Genomic DNA, 23,575 nt, shown 5'->3' on the forward strand with positions numbered 1-23,575 from the left:
TAGAAGTGTTTTTATACTGGACAGAAGGTAAGTTCAATAGCTGGGATGGCAAGGAGGAATGAAATTAAACAGTGAAACTTATACAATTTGGCTCATCTATCTCAAATAAGCTTCATAAATGATGTATAGAACATAAATGTATTTCACATACAACTACCTTAATGAACTGGAAATAGATTTCACCTTATTGTATTATATATATATGTGCAATTATTATATTAAGTAAAATTTTGACAATAAATACATAGTAAAAACTTTTTTCTTGTCAAAAATCCAAAAATCAACCTGAAAAGTTGTTTCATTAATCTTGGAAACAATCAATTTTCTATCTAATTTCATTAGAGAATGAAATCATTTTAGCATTCTTGAACTGTGTATAGTTTTAAAAACTTTATTTTTTCAGATAGTGTGTTATTTCCAAACAAACAGTGTATTTACCATCATGTCATTTTTTAAACAATATTTTGTCTAAAAAATATCTTTAATAACACACTTTTCTTAATTCAACAAATTATTACAAAAGAAACTTAAATGATTTATAAATCATGTATAAACTATAAACTGTGTAAATCTGAGTATTGAAGAATAATTATTTTTGTGTGTATAATCTTGTTAATTTTTATAGTAACTATAGTATGGATTTATGATGATCTAGAGCAGTCGGCAACCGGTGGTTCATGGACCATTGATGGTCTGCAAGAAAATTTTTGTGGTCCAGGGAGACATTTGGACATTGATCAACTGAAGATTACACGAAGTATTACAAAAGAAATGCAAAATGCTTAGTTGCTTTTTTTCACTTATTGGGGGTTTTTATTCGAATCTAAAACCAAATACAAAGTGACTGTTATCAATAAATAATGAACAATAAACAATATTGTGAGTGCAATTGTCGTCCTTCGTGGAAAGCGCTAAAAATCCATAAACTTATTTCAAACAAGCAGCAATAAACTGTAAGCTTGCATTAATTTGTTATAATTAAACATACGAGTCATATTAATATAGTAAAATTGAACTTTTATGATGATTATTCTACAGATTTTGTGTGGCTTAAAAAAATTTATGATAGTGGTCCGTGAGATTCAAAATTGTGAGTTTAGTAGTCCGTGAGGTCAAAAAGGTTGCTGACCGCTGAGTATGAAATTATGTGTTGATTATTTTATAATACACTCCTGTAAGTTGTTTTTCCTGACACTAGGTAGGGAAGGAAATCATACCCTACCACGAGTTAATTAACTCTGACGAGTGAGGAGGGTACGTGGACACGTGACAAGCTTTGACTTGGAGTAGACTTCCAAGACGAGATCATATTTTCTTAACAAAACAAGATTTAATAAAACAAACAAATAAAAATACAACAGTATCAAGAAGGATGATAATTACTACCTTAATTGCAAGAATAACAAAACCTATCTATTTCTTGAGACAGAGAGTTTACATAAATATTGAATACCACCTCAACTTGTGAAACGTACGTTGACTCTTCTCCTCTCTTTTAAGACGTCGAAATGGTGGGACAGTTCTTGGTGGATATGTGGCAAGGAGGACGATAGAGGATCTTCAATGAATTGTGGTGCACAAAATAAAGTATTATGTCAAGGGGATCTTGTGGCATGTTCAGATTCTGTTGAACTGTCTATGTGGCAATATCAATTATGATAAACTGCCTTAAATGGTGGGAAAATCCCCTTTTTAACCCCTTCTCTAGTCAATAGTATCAAAGGCACACACGGGATGTGTGATGAGTGCAGAGAAGGTAAACCAATATATAGTTGTCCAAATTACAGATAAGGCTGCGTGGGAAAGGAAGTTGATTTCCCTTTTCTTCAAAAATGACGAATGTAACTTCCCTTAGTGTAAACAACTTACAAAAATTAAATGTATTTTCCATGCCAAATTAATTATATAAATCCCAATTCTCACAAAAGAAATTTTAAAATGTTTATTATTATTATATATCTGATAATGAAAATTGTTATAAAATGATTAACAGATTTGAAAGGACATGTTTTTCATCTTATGAGAATGAGTGGTTTTTTTTTCAGTTAGAAAAATAAGAAAAAATTGATGGATTTGATTACTGAAGGAACATATTATAAACATTGTGAAATAATTATAGAATTTTAAATCATAATAAATTATAATTTATTTAATTATTTATTTTGTTACTTATTAAAAAGAACTGTTTAAATTTCTCCAGGAATTTTCATCTGACAAAAATGCTTTTTGTGAAGTTTTTGAGGCAACTGATATATGGGAAAGCCAAGATGAAATACCTATAAATATTCTAAGTGATTCAAAGTAAGCTAATAAATCTTTACAGAAAATTCAAAATATTAAAATTAAAAACTTTGGTAGATTATATAAAAATATTTCTAGATTTTCATCATTTCTCAAAAATGATGAAAACTTTATTCTGTTCTGAAAAGTGATCTGTTAATTCAGAGCAGAATTGTCTTTCAATACAATTTTCTTTGATCTAACATGAATAATGTAATTGAAACAATTAATTTTTTTAAACATACTAATAGCAACATTTTTAATAGGGGTTTTTTTTTAATATAATCAGTTTTCTTAAGACTTTCCTGCTAATTCTTTTAAGACCATTAAATCTGCATTAAGGCTGATAGTAACTGCTTTGGTTATGCATTCAACCTCTAATAAATAGTTTAAAAATGTAATACTTTTTCTATGGGAAAATCATTTCCAAAAATTTCCAAAAATGAAGTAAAAGCAATCAGTTTTTTTATGTTAGAATCTTATTTAATTCTTCTATTAATGTATGGTTTGGAATTTTGAAAATCAAATTTGTTAATTTTTTATAAATTTTCTATAATTTTCAAAATTCTGAACTGTACATTAATAGAAGAGTTAAATTGGATTTAAACACAAAAAACTTTGCATCTATTTACTTTTGTTTTCGAGAATTTTTGGAAATGGATTTTCCCATAGAAAAAGCATTACATTTTTAACACCATCTGCTGTAGATTGCATGCATAACCAAAGAAGCTACCAACAGCTTTAATTCATTTGTTTAATGGAAGTTTTTATCAGATTGCAGACAAGGTAGATCTCTCTAATGTTATCAGTTGATAACTTAAAAAGAAACTAAATTGCTAGATGGCACATGAGCACATGATATGTTTGTCCCATATGAATAATATTTTTTGTGAGAAATAATATAACTTTGTTTTCATAAAATAAAGAAAATTAAAATTATAAATGTAAAAGAGAGAGATAATATTCATGTACCTTAAAAATTAATCAATATGCTGTTATCAAACATTAACGTTCAACTTTGAGAGAAAGACCAGTTTTAGGGTTTATGTAGTTTATCATATTAAATTAAAATATATCATATTTTAAGACAATATCATAAAAATGTTGAATGTGCAGCTATAAGATACAAAATTATTTTCAAAGGAAAGTTGAAAGGGAAGTTGAATACATGTCATATTGTGAGAAAATTCCTGAATACAGACACACACACTGGTACACTTCTTTAATTTCTGTTTTGGTTACTATGCCTTGACTTTGGTCTGGCATAGTACACAGCCACCGGTGTTAACCGAGTATATCTCACTTAATCCAACATAATAATAATAATAGAAGCAACTTATGTTAGTGACAGTAATTTTATATGAATATAGCAAACAAATATTTAAAACTAATTAATAAAATATTCTGTTTTTTACATACAGTATTTAGGTTCCACTTTTGACAAATATTTAGAGAAAATTCAATTAAATGATTGTAATATTAGCATTATTTTTTTAAAATATTAATTAGTTTATTAGAAATTATTTTATTGAGGCTGAGCATTAGTGAAGTCTCAATAAAATAAGTCTCTTCTATAAGGCTTACATAATTGTGTTTCATTCTCAAAATCTATTTGATCCAATTTTGATTAAACTTTGCCATTTTCCATTAATTGTGACGAAGAATCCAAAAATGCAATAAAAATTAGGAGTCTGTGACTTCATTTTTGAGATGTGGTTTTATGAGCAGGCATTACAAAGCAATATTGCACAAATTGTGCAACTTTGACGTGTAATGTTTCAAATTTGCTAGCATATCTTCTATGGGCTTTGCTACAGACTTGAGTTTGTTTTCAAAATTTAAGGGTTTATTTTGATAAAACTTAGCCATGTTTTATTTGAGGCAAGGAATTCAAAAATGTAATGAAGGTTCATTTAAATGTAAAAAATAGGGATTGAGGTGTTATCGAAATATAGAGGAGTTAAACTGACAATGTCCGTGCTCTCTGATGCAACTGAGTGTGCCTAATGGAATTTAGGCCTAGGGGTCAAAAATAAAAATAGCATTGCGTGCACCTAATGGAAAATAGGTGCAGAAAAAATGAACAAAACACAAGAACAATGCAATTGATGAGGATTGCTTTGTTCTTGGATTGCCTCTCCATGTCAGCAAGTGCAAGGATTGCCTCTTCTGTGCCTAACAAATGCAGGGATAGCTTCTTTCTTTCTGGCTCCACCTGAATTCTATCGTAATACAATGAAGTCACACAATGTCCTAGTTTAACTTAAAAGAATATGACAGAAATGGTTTGATGAATAAAATCATTTAAATGTTTAAGTTAAATGTGTCAAATAAATGCATGTATATCCACAATGATAGAAAAAACTTTTGTAAAAATATCAAACTTAGTTTTCTTTACAGATTTAATAAATTCTAAATTTTTATATCAGAACAATTATAAATAAATTTATTATTATTTTGCTCACTTATTAAAATCAAATAATTTAGTTTGAATATTATTTTAGTAGATAATTATTATATAAAAAGAAAGAATAAATATTTTAATTGCAGGTGTGATCTGAAAAACATTCAGAAAAGACTGACTCAATCATTATCCAGCACTGGAAGCAGTGATATAGTTTTTTCATTTTCAGGTTAGCCTTAACATAATATTATTTAATAATATATTTTTATTTCATTGGTTAAAAAATATTTTTTGCTTTTCAAAGCATTTATTTATTTCAAATATGGTTATTTTTACTCTTAACTGAATAATAGTGCTAAAATGCCAAATAAAAACGAAAACTTGTATGAATCCCAACTGTAGCATGTTTATATATTATTCAAGAATATAAAAATATTACAATATGTATTGTATTATATTATATAATGTCTTGAACATTTTAGTCAATCATTGACATGGACAAATATGTGACACTACTCAAAGCATTATCACAACAATCAAAATTTGAAGGCCACGAATTCACTAATATATGTATTTCAGACAGTGTCAAATAAACAACTGCAAATGTAAAATGAACCAGCTATGCACATCAAACTGTCATAACACTAAAATATGTGTGAATGCATAATTTTTACTAAGATATCAGGGCTCTAGCTTACAGGAAAAAAACAGTTTAAAAAATATATATTCTGTCAATTAATATTTACTTTTTTTCTAAATTGCACTTTTATAAAATACTCACTGCATTAAAAGATTTTTGACTATATATAACTTTATTCTAATGTTTTTGATTGTTTTAAATGATCAAAAATATTAGAATAAAGTTATATATACTGCGTTAAAAGGTTTTTTGAGTGAGTATTTTACTGCTAGCTATCTCAAGTAGTGTGGAAATAGCTAATACAAGAGTAGTTTGAAAAGTTCTTGGCTTGACACAGAGATGGCATTAGTAGTGTCAAATTGCAAGGATATTTCTCAAGTATGGTCTTTTAGATCAGTTATCAGCAACTAGTGGTCTGTGGAGAAATTTGGACATTGATCAACTGAAGGTTATGCGAAGTATTACGAAAAAAATGCAAAATGCTTATGTGAAATTATCTATCATTTAAAGTCGTCTACGTGGACGTTATTTATTAATAGGACCTTGTACTGGTGTATTGGCACAGTAATGAGAGTTAATTCAGTAAAATTTCTTTATTTTATCACCTGTAGTAGCAATATCCGTTGGATTTTCGGATATTGCTACTACAGGTGATAAAATAAAGAAATTTTACTGAATTAACTCTCATTACTGTGCCAATACACCAGTACAAGGTCCTATTAATAAATAACGTCCACGTAGACGACTTTAAATGATAATAAATTGTAAGGACAGTAAGGCTTTTCTAATTGCTTATGTGAAAATTTAATTTCCACATGTTAAAAGCGAAAATGCTATTGTCAAGTTGGACCAAAGGTCATGTTAGTTATGTAAGGGAGAGGAGAGGAAAAAAACTGTAGTTGTCAAAACAAATGTAATGCGAAGACAAATGATGTAACGGATCAGGTGGAATGTCGGCCAAGGAAGATCGAACTCTGACATTAGCATTCATAAACAGTTGATCTACGTTAAAAAGTCAAAAAGGGGGAAAGATTAGATGGTTAGAAAAACATCACATGTGATCATTAAAATCCAAAAATTGACAGAAAATAGAAACAACGGGTTAAATTATGAGTAAGCAGCTTATAGTTCTATCAACAAACTCCGGTCAGAGTCAACAAAAAGGTATTGGACAGACGCCATGAAACAGACCTTTCTCATGACTTGATCAAGTTTCCTTTTCACCTAGAAACAAAAGGGAGACCAATCAGAAAGTGGGGAAGGAGACACAGGACCAATCAAAAGGTGAGATTTGAGGGAAGAATCCTATAAAAGCCCTGAATCCTTAAGGTCAAAAACGGAATTCTCTTCAAATACCTACGGCAATTGATCAGTGTTGCACCCTCTGCATTACTGTTACTCCTACCATGTCTCTGTCCCAGGGCCCTCACCATCGTCTTCACCATTGCTATCAATGGTTGAGTGACTCTTTAAATCATCGGTCATTGCACCCAGTCACCCAATCTTTGAAATGAACTGTTATTTAGTATTGTGTAAGTTACTTTTATTCACAATAAACAGTTTTATGTTAGATGCTTGTCATCTTTGTCTCCTCTGCCACCACCCACATATGAATGGACTCTAGACTATCACCAATGCACAATTAACTAATTGTCCCTGGAAGTCGGCTTCTTACACTTAGTTGCCTTTTTCACCCATGGGGGTTTTTTGTTTGAATCTAAAATCAAATACAAAGTGACTGTTATCAATAAATAATGAAAAATAAACAATTCACTCACACTCACAATAAAACTGTGAGTGCAATTGTCGTCCTTCATGGAAAAGCACTAAGAATCCATAAACTTATTTCAAACAATCAGTAATAAACTTTAGGCTTGCCTTAATTTGTTATAATTAAACAAGTGAGTTTCATATTAATATAGTAAAATTGAACTTTTATGATCATTATTCTACAGATTTTGGACTGTTTAAAAAAATTCATTACAGTGGTCTGCAGAATTCAAAATTGTGAGTTTAGTGGTCCATGAGGTCAGATAGGTTGCAGACTGCTGCTTTAGTTGGTATAATGTGAAATTTTAAACACCCGTATTTAGTAATTTAATTGTATTTGAGAAAGTAAACAAATTTTGATGTTTTCCAAAAATGGATAAAATCAAATGTTGTGCTGTGATAAAATACTTTCTTTTAAAAAGATTTAATGTCAACAGATAAGAAAAAAGGAGTTGAAAGGAAACTTTGAAAGCCCTCTTTACTATTACTTCCTACAGTGAAGAAATGGACTACTGAAATTAAACAGTCGTTTTTCTATTTTTGACAGTTAACATTCAGGATGCCCAAAAACCACAATGATTGGAGAAATCATTGCAGAAATCCACAATATCATATTAAGTGATTGAGTGAAAGTATGTATGCTTGATATTTCAAAGAACTCAATAGGTCATATTCACATCTTATGTGAACAATTGCATATGAAAAATGAAATAAATAGCACTCAGGACCCTGTTTTTTCAGCATTACCTGTGTTTAATAATGTAAAGAAATGTTCATGCAAACACTCAACATTTACAAAAATGTTGTCATCAGGTGAAAGAACAAAGGAATACATGCTTAAATGTTAGTATAAAATTTTAAATTTTAATGTTACATAATTCTAGATGGAACACAATTATGAAATTTGAAGAGGTTATCAGATTCGAAGATAAGGATGAATTGATTGCCATCTGGAGCAGTGATTCTCAAAGTGGGGGTTGCTGAAAAATTGATGCCAGATCAATTTTTTTTTCAAATATTTTATAAATTTACTATGGATTCATGTTTAGAAATAATAGAAATAAAAAATATATAAAATAATTTTTACTTAAATAAATTGCACATATAAATAATAAAAACAATATAAATATTTAAATACGAGCCTAAATATAATATTAATAATTTGTGCGCTATTGGGGAATCCCCCGAGTTCCACTCTCTGCCTAAACTATGATAGAACAGCGTTGTCATTTGGAACGGTGTTCGCTAGCAGCATTGTGTCTGTAGGCAAGTCGACTTAGGTAGAGCATTGATTATCCGAAAACCGATCAACTGAAAGCGTTTCAGTTGGCAAATTCAAATTTCCGCTAGTGCTGTGGCACTGCAATATTTGGCTATGTCTTGGGATACTCCGATATTATTTTAGTTGATATGCGGGTTTAGCTGGCAGTCTGGCGCGACTATGAGAGGGTACTTAAGGATGCGCCAGTATTTGAACGAGACTTTTTTCCCATCGTGAGTGGTGAGTTTTGCTTGTTTTTCTGAGGACTGTGTTGTGCTGAATCAGAAAGTTTTGAGACTAGATTAACTTCCAAAATATAATGTTTATTGTTTTTATATTTTTCAATATATTTATTTTGTTTGTGAAAAATAAAGAAATAATTTTTAAAAAAAATTTTGTTAGTCTTAACATTGACAAAAATTCAACGCAAAGCGGCACACAACAGAGAGGAATTTCAACATGGAATAGATTATTTAAACAAAAGAAATTAACTCCTCCTGAATTTAAATTAACCCCCTCCCTCTGGGATATTTTTCTACACATACTCATTCTTCAGGGGTCCTTTGAAATTTTTAAGTGCAAAAGGGGGTCGCGGACCAAAGAGTTTGAAAAACACTGATCTAGAGAGTCAGCTTTGTAGAATGTAGATTAGTGTTACTTTACCATAGTGAAAAAGAATTACATCTAATAAGTGTGGTTTCCTTATATATCACTTCATTAAGGATTTATATAGTGTGACCCATAGCCTTGGCAGCTCCAATGTGGGTTTATGCAAAAAAAAATTTTAAAAACACTATAGGGAACACAGTAAAATAATAAAAATGCACTTGTGTTTGTAAAAATTGCAACACCATGAAGGAATCATGCAAATAAACTGAAACTTACAAGAAATGAAAAACAGGATATGACATGCAAATGATTAGAATATCAGAGTGGTAATGTATCCATGGGCTGAGAAGTGCCCTCTGAATGGTCATGTTAAATATCTGTCTAAATAGAGGGCAGTAATGGAAAGTTGAAAGTAGTATATTTTTGTCTGTCAGCAGTAAACATTTCGAATAAGTCACTATGCCTCGTCGATGACAAATAGTGCCATATGAGCAGGTTATATAGTTTGAATGGGGGTAAATGATTGGCCTATGTGAAGGGGAATTTTCTTATCGCAAAATTGCAGCTTGTGTGGAGCATAATGCTACAACAGTGATATGAGTTTGGAAGCAGAGGACTGAAGAGTACCAGACAAGTCGTAAATCTGGCAGTGGATGACAAAATGTTACGTTAGCACAGGATGATAGACATCTCATCCACATGACAATTGCAGACCATACAGCTTCATCTCATCAGTTGGCACAACATTGGAGCACTGCTACAGATGTGCCATTGTCTGCATCCACAGTTCACCAACATCTACTGCAACATGGATTGTATGCAACCTTCCTTTGCACAGGATTTCTTTGATGCAAAACCATAGAAGACTGCGGCTACAATGGGCTCATCAACACAGTCACTAGCATTGGCAACTAATCATCTTTTCCAATGAATCCCACTTCAATTTAGAGTACAATGCTGGTTGAATATGCATTAGATGCTATAGAGGTGAACACCATCTTCAAAGTGTCGTACTGGGCAATTGCAAGATGTGATAGTCTGGGGTTTTATTGGATATCATGGGCGATCTCAGTTGCTCAGAACTGTGGGTACTATCAACAGCAACTGCTACATCATGGAAGTTATTGAGCCTGAAGTTGAACCTTCTTTCAATGCATTCCTGGAACTGTATTTCAACAGGACAATGCCTGTCCACAAGTTGCTAGGAATATTCTAGACTTCTGAGCACAACAGATCCTGCTTCTTTCTTGGCCTGTCCATTCATTAGACATGTCACCTATTGAATGTCTGGGATTTTGTGGTCAGAAACTCGCAGGTGATGCTCATCCCACTGCCAATACAGATAAACTTTGGGTTTGGATAGAAGCAATCTGGAATGCTATTTGTCAGATAGACATTCAAAACTGTTTGATTCAATGCCATAACATGTAGAAACTCTTATTGAAGCATGTGACAGCTTTACCAAATACTGATTTTTAGCATGTAATATTGTTTGATTGCTCTGTAAATTTGATTGTTTCTTTGTATTATTACAGATTACATGTGGAATAAATTTCATTCATTTCTGATGATTCCTTCATGGTGTTGTAATTTTTACAAACATGAGTGTATATTAATTAACACATTGGCCAGAATGACATTAATATTTAAAACATAGACATTTTTAAATGTTTTTTGCATATTATGGTGGATGAGTATCCTCCAATAAAAAGTCAACTTCACCAGTAAAATGACAAGTTTGTTCCTGAGGTGTGTAAAAGGATGTAATGAAGATGTTTTTAGTTTCTTCTATGTTTTAAATATTAATATTGTATTGGACAATGTGTTAATGAATATGATTTTTTTTAGTTAAGTTTTAAATAATAGCTTTATTTCCAATTAAATATTTCAATAATTTAAAATATATAACATTGAAATTATTTAATGCTAAATTTTAGGCCCAAAATTCAAAATTAAAGGATATGATTATTATATAAGTTCAGGTTTGATTGTTTATCGTTATGTATATTGTTGTTGCACACACGTGGTGATATGTGATCTAACAAAGAGATGACAAGTAATAGAGTAGAGAGTCGTTAATCGGAACACTGGTAATCGGAATCGCTGGTCATTGGCACGATTTTCAGTCAGACTGTGTCGTGCTGAATCAAACGTTTTTGATACTAAATTTACTTCTAAAGTATAATTTTCATGTTTTTATATTCTTCAATATATTTATTTTGTTTGTACAAAATGCAGAAATAATTTTTAACGATACGATAGCCTCGATTATTATTATAAAAATTTTCGATAGGCTTAAAATCGACAAAAATTCAACACAAAGCGACACGCAACGGAGAAAAATTTGAACATCGGACAGGTTAATGTATTTTTTCGTACATAATAGGTAATCGGAACAAATGACTAATCGGAACAACCCCAGTCCCCAATTGATTCCGATTTTCGACTCTCTACTGTACAATAAAAACGTTCTTTATTTCACCCGTGGTCTTTACAATAAGCAGGATTCTTATGGATTCCGATACTCCTCGTGGTCCGTTCGTGTTCTTGTACGAAAAATTAACTCTAAACTCAGGCAGAACAGTTGACGCGATTCCTGCGACAAAAAAGTATAAGAAAAAAATCAGTCAATATTGATCTACCGTGGTACAAAGAAATCTTATATCTAAAGAACTAAAAACTACTTATGCTAAAAAAAAGGAAAGAAGGAAAAGGATAGAGAATAGGACAAGTATATCGATAGCATAAGACAAGAAGGGTACCCGAAATTGGTGGACACACTCGTGGTGGTGGTGGTGGCCGAAATATATCTTTCGTGATGGTTGAGGAAAAACGACGTAAATATACTCAATCAAAAACTTTCCTATAACTCTCCAGAAGTCCTGAGATCAAAATATTCAGTCTTAGCTTAATTAACATCTCTCCAACTGATGCTAAAACAGTCTGGAGAACACTACACTGCGTTTTCTTTCTTCGACGTTCCAGCCAAAAGTGGCTTATCCGTTCTTACTTTTGCCCTCGGGGTTACCTCCTTTCGTGTTCGAAGTAGGTGACTCACCACCCATACTGAGAAGTTTCTAGAAATTGAAAGACAAAAGAACCGAGAACAAAGAAGGAAGAAAGTATAAAAATATATATTAGATATATACAAATAAAAATATTGGTGTACTACCACAATATATTATTCAGAAAATCCAATGAGAAGAATATTGAATAATTGAATCTGGAGTATATCATAAAGGATAATTACTGAATATTGACTTCATGTTTAAAATTTTAACTTAACCATAATTTTATAAAATAAGTAAAAAGAAATTTAGTTTCTTACAAAGTTCTAAGGACTGCAGTATTCTCCTCAGGAAAATATTTTAGGTGGTTGACCTGCAATGTTAGCTTGTTGCTACTGCAAATTTCTGTATGAAATTTGGTAAATGACAACAAAACAATACGCACACTTTAATACTCAATTGTATACTGATCTGTAATTTGGTAAAATAAATAATAAATTAAAAATATTAATTTTATTTTAAATGGTCAGAAAAAACTTAGTTGGTCAGACAACCAACTAAAACCAGCTTGGGGAGAATACTCTGATGAAAGATTTTATTTTGTTGTTTTTTTAACAGGATTTGTGACTTTCATATTTATAAATGAGTTTCTCAGTTATAATAATATGGTTTTATTTTTAGACTTTCACAAATCTCTTAATGAAAGTTCAGAGCCATCTTCGTCTGTTTCATCAATCTTTTTGGTCACCGAGTCATGCAGATCTCAATTAACGAAAGCAATTGGTATCACAAATTAATTAATTTTATTATATTTTTAAAATAAGATTGAAACCTTATTCTTAATTTTTTCTATTATATGTATAAAGATATGGATCATCCATTATCTCTGTTGAATCAGGCAGTTCTAACATGTTCTAATATTTGGCAACAGATTAATAAAATAAAAAATCAAGAATTGTTAAAAAATAAAGGTATTTTTACATTATACTTTTTTGTAATTATAATTGTTGTTTTGCTATTTTTAATGATTTTGGTGATATAAAAGCAATATTTTATGGATATATGTGCCAAGTGCTATATCAGATTAAAAATTGCTTCTAAAATAAACTATTTTATCATATTTGTATGCCATTTAATTTAATTTAAAAATGATGATATATATATCATCTTTTTAAAAGCTTATTATGGTTAAAGTCAAGCTTATAGTTGACAGCAAAGAAATATGTTTAACTGTAGACAATGAATAAAGTATTTAAAACTAATAAATACTTTCTTACCACTCCATCAGTGCAGTGACTGAGTGGATAAAACATTTGAACAATCAATAATATATTGGTAAGTTAAGATTTGGTTTAACTAACCAAATTAAATTTTTTAAATTTAGTACGTAAAAACAACATTATTAAAGTGTCAAATAAACTGAGATGAAAAAATAAGTATTAAGAGATAATTTGTGAGATTGTACAGCAAGAATGCATGGTTTGCTGTTTTGTGAACAGTTTTAATTCACAGAGTACATACAATTTGATCCTACTTGTACACTTTCTACCATCTACCACACATTACAGAATCTATCTGTATCATATGGCAAAGATTTGATCCATCTAAAACAAAAAGAATATGCAGTCCTGGTGTAATGGTTAGGTTGTTTAGATTGTAAGAGCTTTTGTAGGTGATTTCATTTGAGTTATTGTTGGATTTTTGTGGAGACTTATTATATTAAGTTAAGCTACGTCCTACATCCAGCAGCGTCCAGTGACTGTAGGCAGAAAGAATCTTTGCACATGCTTCCAACTCGCAAGTGACTTCTGTCCAGAGTGGATGCATGTTGTTTATAAGATGGCAGCGAGAAGACTTTGTCAAATGCTACTATGGAAAATATGACAAGCATTAAAATGGTAAATTTGACAGGTAATTGTTATCACTAACTAGATACACAACAACTATAAAGAATCTTTCTAGAATAATAAGTTTAAAGAAAGTTTTATTTTTAAAACGTTACATTTATACAAAATCAGAAATTATTAAATTACATAAAAGATTATTAATTAAAGTACATACAATGTATATACACAATTTATTTGTCATTCTGTTTTCGTTCATCTACAAAATCAGTCATTTTTTTCTTTGGAAGTGCGAGCAGTGGAAGCAGCGATCAAACATGCTCGGTAGCTGCTTCCTGTACACGCGTGTAAAAGCGTCATCTGGTGGTTGCTGCACGCTAAATGTGGTTACTCCAGACGCGCACATTTGCTTGAATCGGTTTGTCTGCTCTACTTGGAAGTGCATTCACGCCAGTGGTCACTGGATGCTTCCACATAGGACATAGCCTTAGATTTAAGTGTCAGGAAAGTTTTGTAAATACTAGTTTGGGTTTTGATTTAGACTAATTATACCTCTGGGATTTTAATATTTGTTGGTTTTTGTGTGAATTACTTAAAATAATTTAGTGTTAACTAGAATTGTCTTGTAGTTTTTGTCTAGATCATACTCATTAATTTGTAAATAGTCATTTTTGTGGAACTTAATAAATACTTTTTTTTTGTTTTGAGTTTGGACAAGTTATAATTTTTGGGTTTTTTTTAAAATTGTTTCCATAGGAGAGTGTACACTATTTTCTCTTGCTCATGTCCAAAGTCCAGACCTGGCATTTGATCAAACCTATATTTGTTTATGTAACATCATTTGTTATGTTTAATTCCAGGCAGATTTGATTTGCCAATTTTATCATACATTACAAAAAATATAATTGGTCTATATTGTGTGGGATCTTTAGTATTGTCATTTTATATTCCATATATTTTGTAACAAATTGTCACTTATTGATTATGTACGTAAAATGTTGGTTAATTCCTAGTGCATGGATGTGAATTTTTTTATCAAAAATTTAGAAGTTATTCTTATCAGATATTTTTCCAAGTCCATGTTCTTTACTATCATACTTTGGTTGCCATTTATTTATATCTCAAGACAGAACATAGTGTCTTTTGTATAATTCCTTTTCCTTGATCCAGCCTGTTTTATCATTATCTGTGACAGTTCTAGATCAAAGAGAGGACTAATATTTTGTTGGTTTTCCTTCTGTTTGTGCATTTTGAATATGTGATGGTTTTTGGAATGTGTGTGTCTTTAGAAATAATTCTTCATTATGAACAGTTTTGTTACTTTTGTAATAAATAAATAAATTTTATATCCATTTAAGTCAGGAATCCCCAAACTTTTTTGACTCACCCTCAATGGTTCCTTGATCTTTTATTGACTCCATCATCTTTTTTTTGCTAATATAGTTAGTAATAATATAAAATAATAAATCTGATAAGCCAGTATTAATCTACACACTGTTTTCATAGAAAAGATGTATTTACAGTGGAAACATTTACAACATCCTGAACTATCTTATACATAACCTACTGGACTAATAATTTTTGATGAACCATTTTCAGTTGACTTCCTACTTTTTTTTTATCCCAGAACATGCCAAAATATCAACCCATCTGGGTCAATATTGATGACTTTTGGGTTTCTTGATTTAAGTTTTATGCTTTGACATACAAGTTTTTGATTGACTGTATCAATATATTTTGTATCGCCATATTTACCCAATTGCAAGCCAACCCTTTTTTTTTTGTTTATAATTTTTTCATGGTTCAAAAAATTTCCCTTGGGTTAGAATTTGTATCATTAGTATATTCAGTAAAGTCCTTTACTGACATTCAAAAGTTTGGAAAAATATTGTCAGAAGCCACCAGAAATAAGTCTCCAAGGATTTTTTTAATGCAAGTTTCTGTAAATTTTGTATGCACATATGGAAAAGTATTTCTAGAGAAGTCATCATTGGTGTTACATTAAATATTTGCCGGGACGAATTCACAATTAACAAAGAAATATAATTTCTTGTAAGACTATACATTTACACGAGTCTTTCTCCTTCAGTCCCTTCACACACTATTTAGAGGCAATAACAAGTCTTTGGCGGAACTGACCTTTTATTGTAGGCTACTGTCCACCATCCAATGTAAAACAGTTATAGAGTCCTCTAGTGGTAGCATACGTACTCTTAAAAATAATAAATATTTAATGTAATTATTATTTTTAAGAATACGTATGCTACCACTAGAGGACTCTATAACTGTTTTACATTGGATGGTGGACAGTAGCCTACAATAAAAGGTCAGTTCCGCCAAAGACTTGTTATTGCCTCTAAATAGTGTGTGAAGGGACTGAAGGAGAAAGACTCGTGTAAATGTATAGTCTTACAAGAAATTATATTTCTTTGTTAATTCATCATTAGTGTATTTAAAAAATGTTTGATCTTGAATGCAGTGCAGATGGTGATGCTCTGCACAAAGCAATTACAAAGAATCAATTGGCAATAAATCTGAGTTGTCTGATGACAGCAACTGAACAATTAAATGGTGTAAAATTTATTGCTTATGCTTGATTAATGAGTTTTCATTTTTTATTTATTTTCAATTTCGATTTCCTGGGATCAGTTTATAATCAGTGTTGTCTTATAATCAAATAAATAGTTATATGTTCATATTTTGTATGTGTGTTAATTTTCTTGAAATTTTTCTAAACTGTTTTGTCACTATTATTAGCTTTTAATCAAAATGATTTTTCTGTATCAATTTATCAGGAGAGACAATCAATTTAATCATCATCCTGACTTCAGACATTAGATGCTTGAGATCCATTATTTCAGGATGGATTTGTATTTATATCAATGAAGATGTTCCAAATTGGATGAGAACAAGATGCATAAACAGTCAAGTAGCCAATTTGAAAAAAATTTTACTTGATTTAGAGAAAGTTACTGTATTTATTTTCCAAGTGAGTTTGATATAATGTCTAGATAGTAAATATTATATAATTTATTTATTGTCATCATATTTTCAATATAGGGTATGGGAAAAAATTTAGAAAATTTGATCAATCAGTCTATTGATACAGCTCAACATACAATTTGCAGCTTGATAACTAATTTTGGAGAAATGAGTATTGTGTCTAGTGACACATTGCACGCTTCAGTTTTCAAAAAGGTTAGTTGCTTTCTCTATAATATTTTATTTATATATTTGATCAACATTTTTAATAAATATAATTTATTTACAGATTAATGAGAAATTATCAAATAATATGTTGGAATGTGCTGTTGACTTCATTAAGAAATTATGTCAAATATCATTTGAAGAAATTGAAGATTATGAATTGCAATATAATTCTATAATAGAAGATAGTTTTTTCAGCACATTAAAAGTAATTTTAAAAATCTTTATTTTATAAGAAAAATATAATTCTGTTTATAATGAGGGTCACGTTAATTCGTGAGCATACCTGGCTCTGACCAGGAGCCTCAACATTCTTAGAGGTCTTCTCCCATTGCTTATTATTAATTTTAATTAATTAGAATCAGCCATGATATAGCTCAAAATAAACCATACAGTTTAAATTGATGTTTCATGTGTAAGAATTTGTGTTCATTGTAAGAAATTTTTGATATTTTAAAATTTTTTTATATAAACTGGTTTAGTTTACATATTTGAAATGTTAATCTTGAACAGATTACATTTTTATGAGGTTTAATTGACGGTTAAGTGAATTGAAGTTTCTGTTTTAAATTAGCTTGAGAAGTGATATAATAAGATGAACCATTTTCAAAAAGTAAAATTTTTTTAAAACCATTTTTTTTAGTAAAATTTGTTTATTTTAATTAATAACACTTACTTGTTTCTTTTAGAGTGACACATTTTTTCAGATATTTAATCCATTTTTGCATTCAGCGCACAAAAAAACTTTTAGGTTTTTTACTTGAATCAGTCTCATATAGCAGCTTGAACTTTGATATTTAATGAAAAGGATCGACTATTCAGCACCAGCTTTAATTTTGGGAACAATCAAAAGTCTGATGGTTCTAGATCTGGCTGTAAGGAGAGTGTGGAATAATGTATAATTATAGGTTCTTAAGTTTCTTTAAAGGTAAGAAATCATTCTTACAGCCTAAATCTGACACCATTTGACTTATAATTGTTCTCAGAATTAAAGCAGATGCTGGAAGATTAATGCTTTACATTGGATACCAAAGTTCAAACTGTAGTATAAGAATGAATTGAGGAAAAACCAAGCATTGTGACAATGTCACAATAAATAACTGCTTTTTTTATGCAGAATACAAAATTATGTTTATGCAGAATACAATTTTGTTTGATTTGTTTATGTTTTGTTTTGTTTATGCAGAATACAAAAATGGATTGAACAATTTGAAAAAATGTGTCATTCTAAATGATGATAATGTTAAAAAATGAATGTGTGATTAAAATAAATAATTTTTAAAATGGTTACATTATTACACCACTTTCCAAACTAATTTTATAACAATGAAGACCACATTTATCAACTAACCCTTGTGCATTATTAATTACAGGAACCTTGGATAATTTTTTCTGCTGCTAAACATGCCACTATTAAATTAAAAGAATATTTGAATTTGTTTTGCTTTAATAAAGTGAGTAATTCACTTTAATCATTGTTTTTTGTTTAATTGTAATAATTGTTATTTTATATCTTATTTGAGTTTTGTAATACATAATGTGTTTTTTTTTTTTTACATTAAGAAATATGGAACTTTTAAAATAAAACAAGCAGTTATTTATTGTGACATTGTCACAATGCTTGGCTGCGATTTTTAATCATATTTTTAATTTATTTAATTTAAAATATATGTTCTTTACTTCAAATTAGTGCTGTAGTGTCTTGCCCCTGTACATCATAGGTCAGAGATAAAAAGGGTTGTGTGTATCTCCAGTAGGGTTGGACTTGATGATTTTATTTGTTATTAGCAATTACAATTTTTTATACGACTCATCCCTACCCTCAAAATTAACCTTTGCCATTTTATAATAGTTAAAAAAATAAAAAGTTTTTTAATAAAATATAGCATATGGCACACCACCAAAATTTTAAATATGTGCCAGGAAAGTTGAGCAACTTGTTGCTGGTTTTTTTAAGTATTATTACTCAGATCATAAAAGATCCTTCCATTATTTTTATCCCTTCAATTTGTATTTAATTGATATAATTTGCTGCTTACTATCATTTCACAAGATAATATGCATCTTTTTGTAAAATATCATCAGATATAAGAATAAATGGGGAAAAAAAGTGATCTTGTTTACTAAACCATCTTGCACAAACAGATGGTTTAGTAAACAATTTGAGAATGCTTCCTTACACTTTTTCTTCTTTTATCCTTATGTTGTTGTTTCTAAATTTATTCTGAATATTCTTTTGTAAACAATGCTTTAATGTCATTTCTTTAAGACTTGACATTCACTTTAGTAGAATATCTATTTAATAATTGTATTATCAAAGATTCAAATTACAAAGCATTCCATTAACATCTACTTCATTCATCTGCCTTCAATTCTAACTTTCATATCTTTTTCATTAGTTATTATAATATCAGTAGTAGTTTTATAAATGATATATTAATTTTGTAATTAATTAAAATAATTATATATATAAATGAAAACCAATTGTTTATTATTATAAAAAAAATGTTATGAAATAAATCTTATATGTTTGTGTTAGTTTCCCAGTGAAATATTTAATTTATAGTAGTTTTTTTATTTATGTTCTTGGGTAGGAGCCAATGACTCAATTTTAGCTTATAGCTTATTTCATATATATATAAGTCATATATAGCTTCTTTCAATAGTTTTATATTTTTATTTCCATAAAGATTGCTCAAAATGAAAAAAGAAAATTATTTTTTAATCTGTATAAAATATGACATATTTTATGAAAAACAAATTTCCGTACTTGGACAATTTTGCTCTATAAATATGTTAAATGCTTTTATGAAGTCAAGTAATGTTTTTATAATCAGTTTCTTCTTAAACATTCAAATAATTATATTTTCTTACTGTTATTTGTCTTATTAATTTGTACACTATTCTTTTCTGTAATCTTAAAATACAAGTTTAAATTGCAGTCTAGTAATATGAGTATTTATAGTTTTATTTTGTTACATATAAGATTTCTGGCATCTCTAATTCATTTAATAAATGAAAATGATCTACTTTTAGGAATATGAAATAAAGGATGATATTTCCAGATTTTATTCTTTTGCAAAAGACATTGCCAGGCATATTGCTCAGGTGACTGATGGAATTGTTGATTTTCTTTCAGCAATAGACCTGATGTTTAAAGGTGAAGAAGATATTTTTTTAAATATTTTTAATCAGATTGACTTGACTTAGTACATCTAATAGAAATATTTTATTTAGGAAATAGCCATGGGGATGCTCTTAACTTGACCAAGAAAAATCTTGCGCAGTTGATTTATTCTTTTGATAAACATTGCCAATGGCCTTTAAAGTTGACAGAAAAACAGCTAGAAGAAAAACAAAAAGAAATAATTCAAGCTTTGCAATTAGTAAGCACTGCAATTGATGGGTAAGTAAAAAAGAGTATTATTGTCAGAGTTTTTTGCATTATTAATGAATTTTATCTATTTATTACAGACAACTAAATGACATCTCACTTCTCATGAATGGTACAAGTTTCCTGCCAGGAGAAAGTAACATCCAGGATAGTTCTGATATGCCAAGTCAGATTTCTGGTAGTAGCAGTGTATTTGCTCTGAGTTCATTTTTTACCAGTCAACTGGAAGATGTCATTGATATCTGAGATGTTTCATTTAAATATTTTGAGATGATAGCTCTTGATTAATGTTGAATTTTTCTGGAGACTAAAAGATATTTAGTCATGAAAATGATTCTTAAAAGTGTTTTTTGAATGAATAAGGAAATTTTAATGAAAAAGCCATCAGTGAAAATATAGAATCAGTAATGAAATGGATGATATTTATACATAATTTATTCTTTGCCCATGTGATAATTCAATTTTTATTGAATACAAGATGATTACATGCCAAATCCAAATAATATATAACATTTGGTTTCAATTGCATTTCCAGTCATTAGAAAAAAATGGTAAATATGAATTCTTTTAATTTACTAAAATTTATATTTTTACATTTCTTTGTTTTTTTTCCTTCACTTTGTGATGATATGTGCATTAGATTATACTTTGTATATATTATGTTTAAATTTTGAAAGTATAATTTAAAACTTGTGCTTTAGAAAAATTTGTGGAGTTTTATGAAATCATGGTTGAAATTTCAATGTCACTGTGTCTGCTTATACTCATGGAATTAACAGAAAGTCACATACAAATAGTCAGTAAATTTATGAAATTTTTCTGGCATACTAAGTAGATGTTTGACAAAGCTATTGATATATAAAACCATAATAAAATGCATCCGTTAATTAAAAATGTAAAAGCTATCAAGTAATTATGGTATGTATGTACATATATATACAGTATGTATATTGCTTATTTATTATAAATGTGATATTTAATGAAAAATTTCAGAATTAAAGTTTACTCATCATCTGTTTAAAATGATCCATTATGTTATGACAAAGTACGCTATATTGTACAAAAGAACATATCATTCCATGAAATGATTATATATAAATATGGAGATTGTATTCTGTTGACTGCCATCTGAAAACTGGTTATTTATTTACTAATGTGTGTCAGTTTTAGATAAATGCCAATTTGTATAATTAATTTGTATCTTGATGCAAAATTAATTTAAAGGATGTATAATATTTTATACTAAATAGTTTACGTGAATACTGTGGTGTCTTTTATTTAAATCCATTGTAACCACTTAGTACAAAAATTCAGTTTATACAATTTAGATATTTTTAATCAGAATACAATAATGTCACTTAGTTCAGAATATTCGATACTATGATGCATCGTCAATCAACAAAAAAGTTACAATTGATTTAGTACATTCTGATAACCACTGCAAGTAAATTAATTTTACTTCATAGACATTAAAATACTGATTTAATATTTTACTGAAAATTAAATTTGTATCTAGTACATTTGCAAATACAAATGTTTATATACCAAACTTTATTATTTATCGATATTCTGTATACATAGGATATTTGTGAATAATAATATATTATACTTGTATATATTAATACATCAAATGTTATTAATGTTAATAGCTTTTCAATTCTGTACTGTATATTTTGTAGGTGATGTTGACACAAACCAAAGGGAAGACAATGCATTGGATAAAATTAAATAGGTGTTCTTAGTATACAACCAAAATGTTGACAGTCAGTTATAAGAAATTAAATAATGAATGGGTCATTCAGATCAGTTTTTAACATAAATGTTTAAAAGCTTTAACAAAATAAAGAATTTGAAACTAACAATCCAGTAGGATCATTAGTTTTGAATTCTTTATCCCTTTCAATGCACAGACAGAGATAGCATATAAATTTACAAAGTTTTTTGAACAAACATTTGAAGAGAAGAACATAATTTAAATTTTCTATTATACACAAAGCACTCTTTTCATAAACTGTTTAGAACATAGCATACTCCAGTGGAACACATTGAAGCACTCAAATTCTTTGAAAAAAATTTTAAATATGTGTAGAACAAAATGAAATTAATGACAAGGTTGAGGCTGAAATTTTAAATGTGAAAACGTGTACGTTGGACGTTCTGCGCCACTTTCCTGTAAGCCTAGAAGTTTGACAATGGCATTTGGAATGTCAAGCATGATTCTACTGACTATGTGGAATCATGCTTGACATTCATTATCAAACTTCTAGGCTTACAGGAAAGCGATGCAGAATGTTTGATGTACACGCTTACATGTTTAAAACTTCGGCCTCAACCTCGCTAATAATGAGTATTTTTTTAAATTGCAGTGTTGGGCTATATATTAGTAATATACAACCAAATTTCTGGAATGTTATTACAAGTTTCTGTGGGTGAAATATGTAATGTTTTTCAGATAAATAAGATTCTGATCATCACATTCACAGTAAGGAAACCTCCAACCTTATGGTCTTGTAACCCTGCTCTAAAACTCTGCTGGTAACCTCAGCAGAGCACTTATTGTGCAAAATGTCCTCTTGGTGTTTCACTTAGTTTTCAAGTTCTATTGGTGGTGGATATGTAAAGTAGAACCCATTTGAGAATGCTGTAGTGGGACTATATACACATTTGATCTTTCAAAGCTTGAAGAGTAGTATTCGTTTAGGCTGACCTTATGAACCATTTTTTGTTCTGTCTTAACTGTCCTGCTTAAGTAAAATTTTTGTTTCATGTCTTTTTTGAAAATCAAAAAACTTAGTTCTCTAGTTTTATATTAAACACATCTGTATATTCAATTATTATGCCTTTGTGTCCTTTATCATAGCTTAAATTTATCTTTGTATACTAGTACATTTATCAATTAACAGGACTTATTATACTGGAAAATTATGGATGCAGATATTTAGTCTTACAGATCAGAATTAATTTTTGAGGAACATATGTATAACAGGTGAACTAAATAAAAAATATTATTTCTGATCTGTAAGACTAAATATCTGCATCCATAATTTTCCAGTATAATAAGTCCTGTTAATTGATAAATGTACTAGTATACAAAGATAAATTTAAACATCTGTATATTATTTTCCAAACTTGTGATTAGTTAGAAAACATTTATTATG

At 29.4% G+C, this 23,575-nt stretch overlaps 1 protein-coding gene across 1 annotated transcript in view; it reads left to right on the forward strand.

The window, feature by feature from the left end:
• The window catches only part of LOC136980709 (kinesin-like protein KIF14), a 43,041-nt gene extending 21,364 nt beyond the window's left edge, over positions 1–21,677 (forward strand). The window contains exons 12-22 of the mRNA XM_067276898.1: positions 2,201–2,301; positions 4,831–4,913; positions 12,654–12,755; positions 12,839–12,943; positions 16,612–16,805; positions 16,877–17,014; positions 17,088–17,231; positions 18,397–18,477; positions 20,060–20,183; positions 20,261–20,429; positions 20,498–21,677. Of these exons, the coding sequence (XP_067132999.1) occupies positions 2,201–2,301; positions 4,831–4,913; positions 12,654–12,755; positions 12,839–12,943; positions 16,612–16,805; positions 16,877–17,014; positions 17,088–17,231; positions 18,397–18,477; positions 20,060–20,183; positions 20,261–20,429; positions 20,498–20,663 (1,407 nt within the window). The 3' untranslated portion in view covers positions 20,664–21,677. The remainder of the gene's footprint in view (positions 1–2,200; positions 2,302–4,830; positions 4,914–12,653; positions 12,756–12,838; positions 12,944–16,611; positions 16,806–16,876; positions 17,015–17,087; positions 17,232–18,396; positions 18,478–20,059; positions 20,184–20,260; positions 20,430–20,497) is intronic.
• The last annotated feature ends 1,898 nt before the right edge of the window (positions 21,678–23,575 follow it).

This window comes from Centruroides vittatus, unplaced genomic scaffold, assembly GCF_030686945.1.
Source record: "Centruroides vittatus isolate TY-2023 unplaced genomic scaffold, ASM3068694v2 contig_717, whole genome shotgun sequence".
Taxonomy (NCBI): Eukaryota; Metazoa; Arthropoda; class Arachnida; order Scorpiones; family Buthidae; genus Centruroides; species Centruroides vittatus.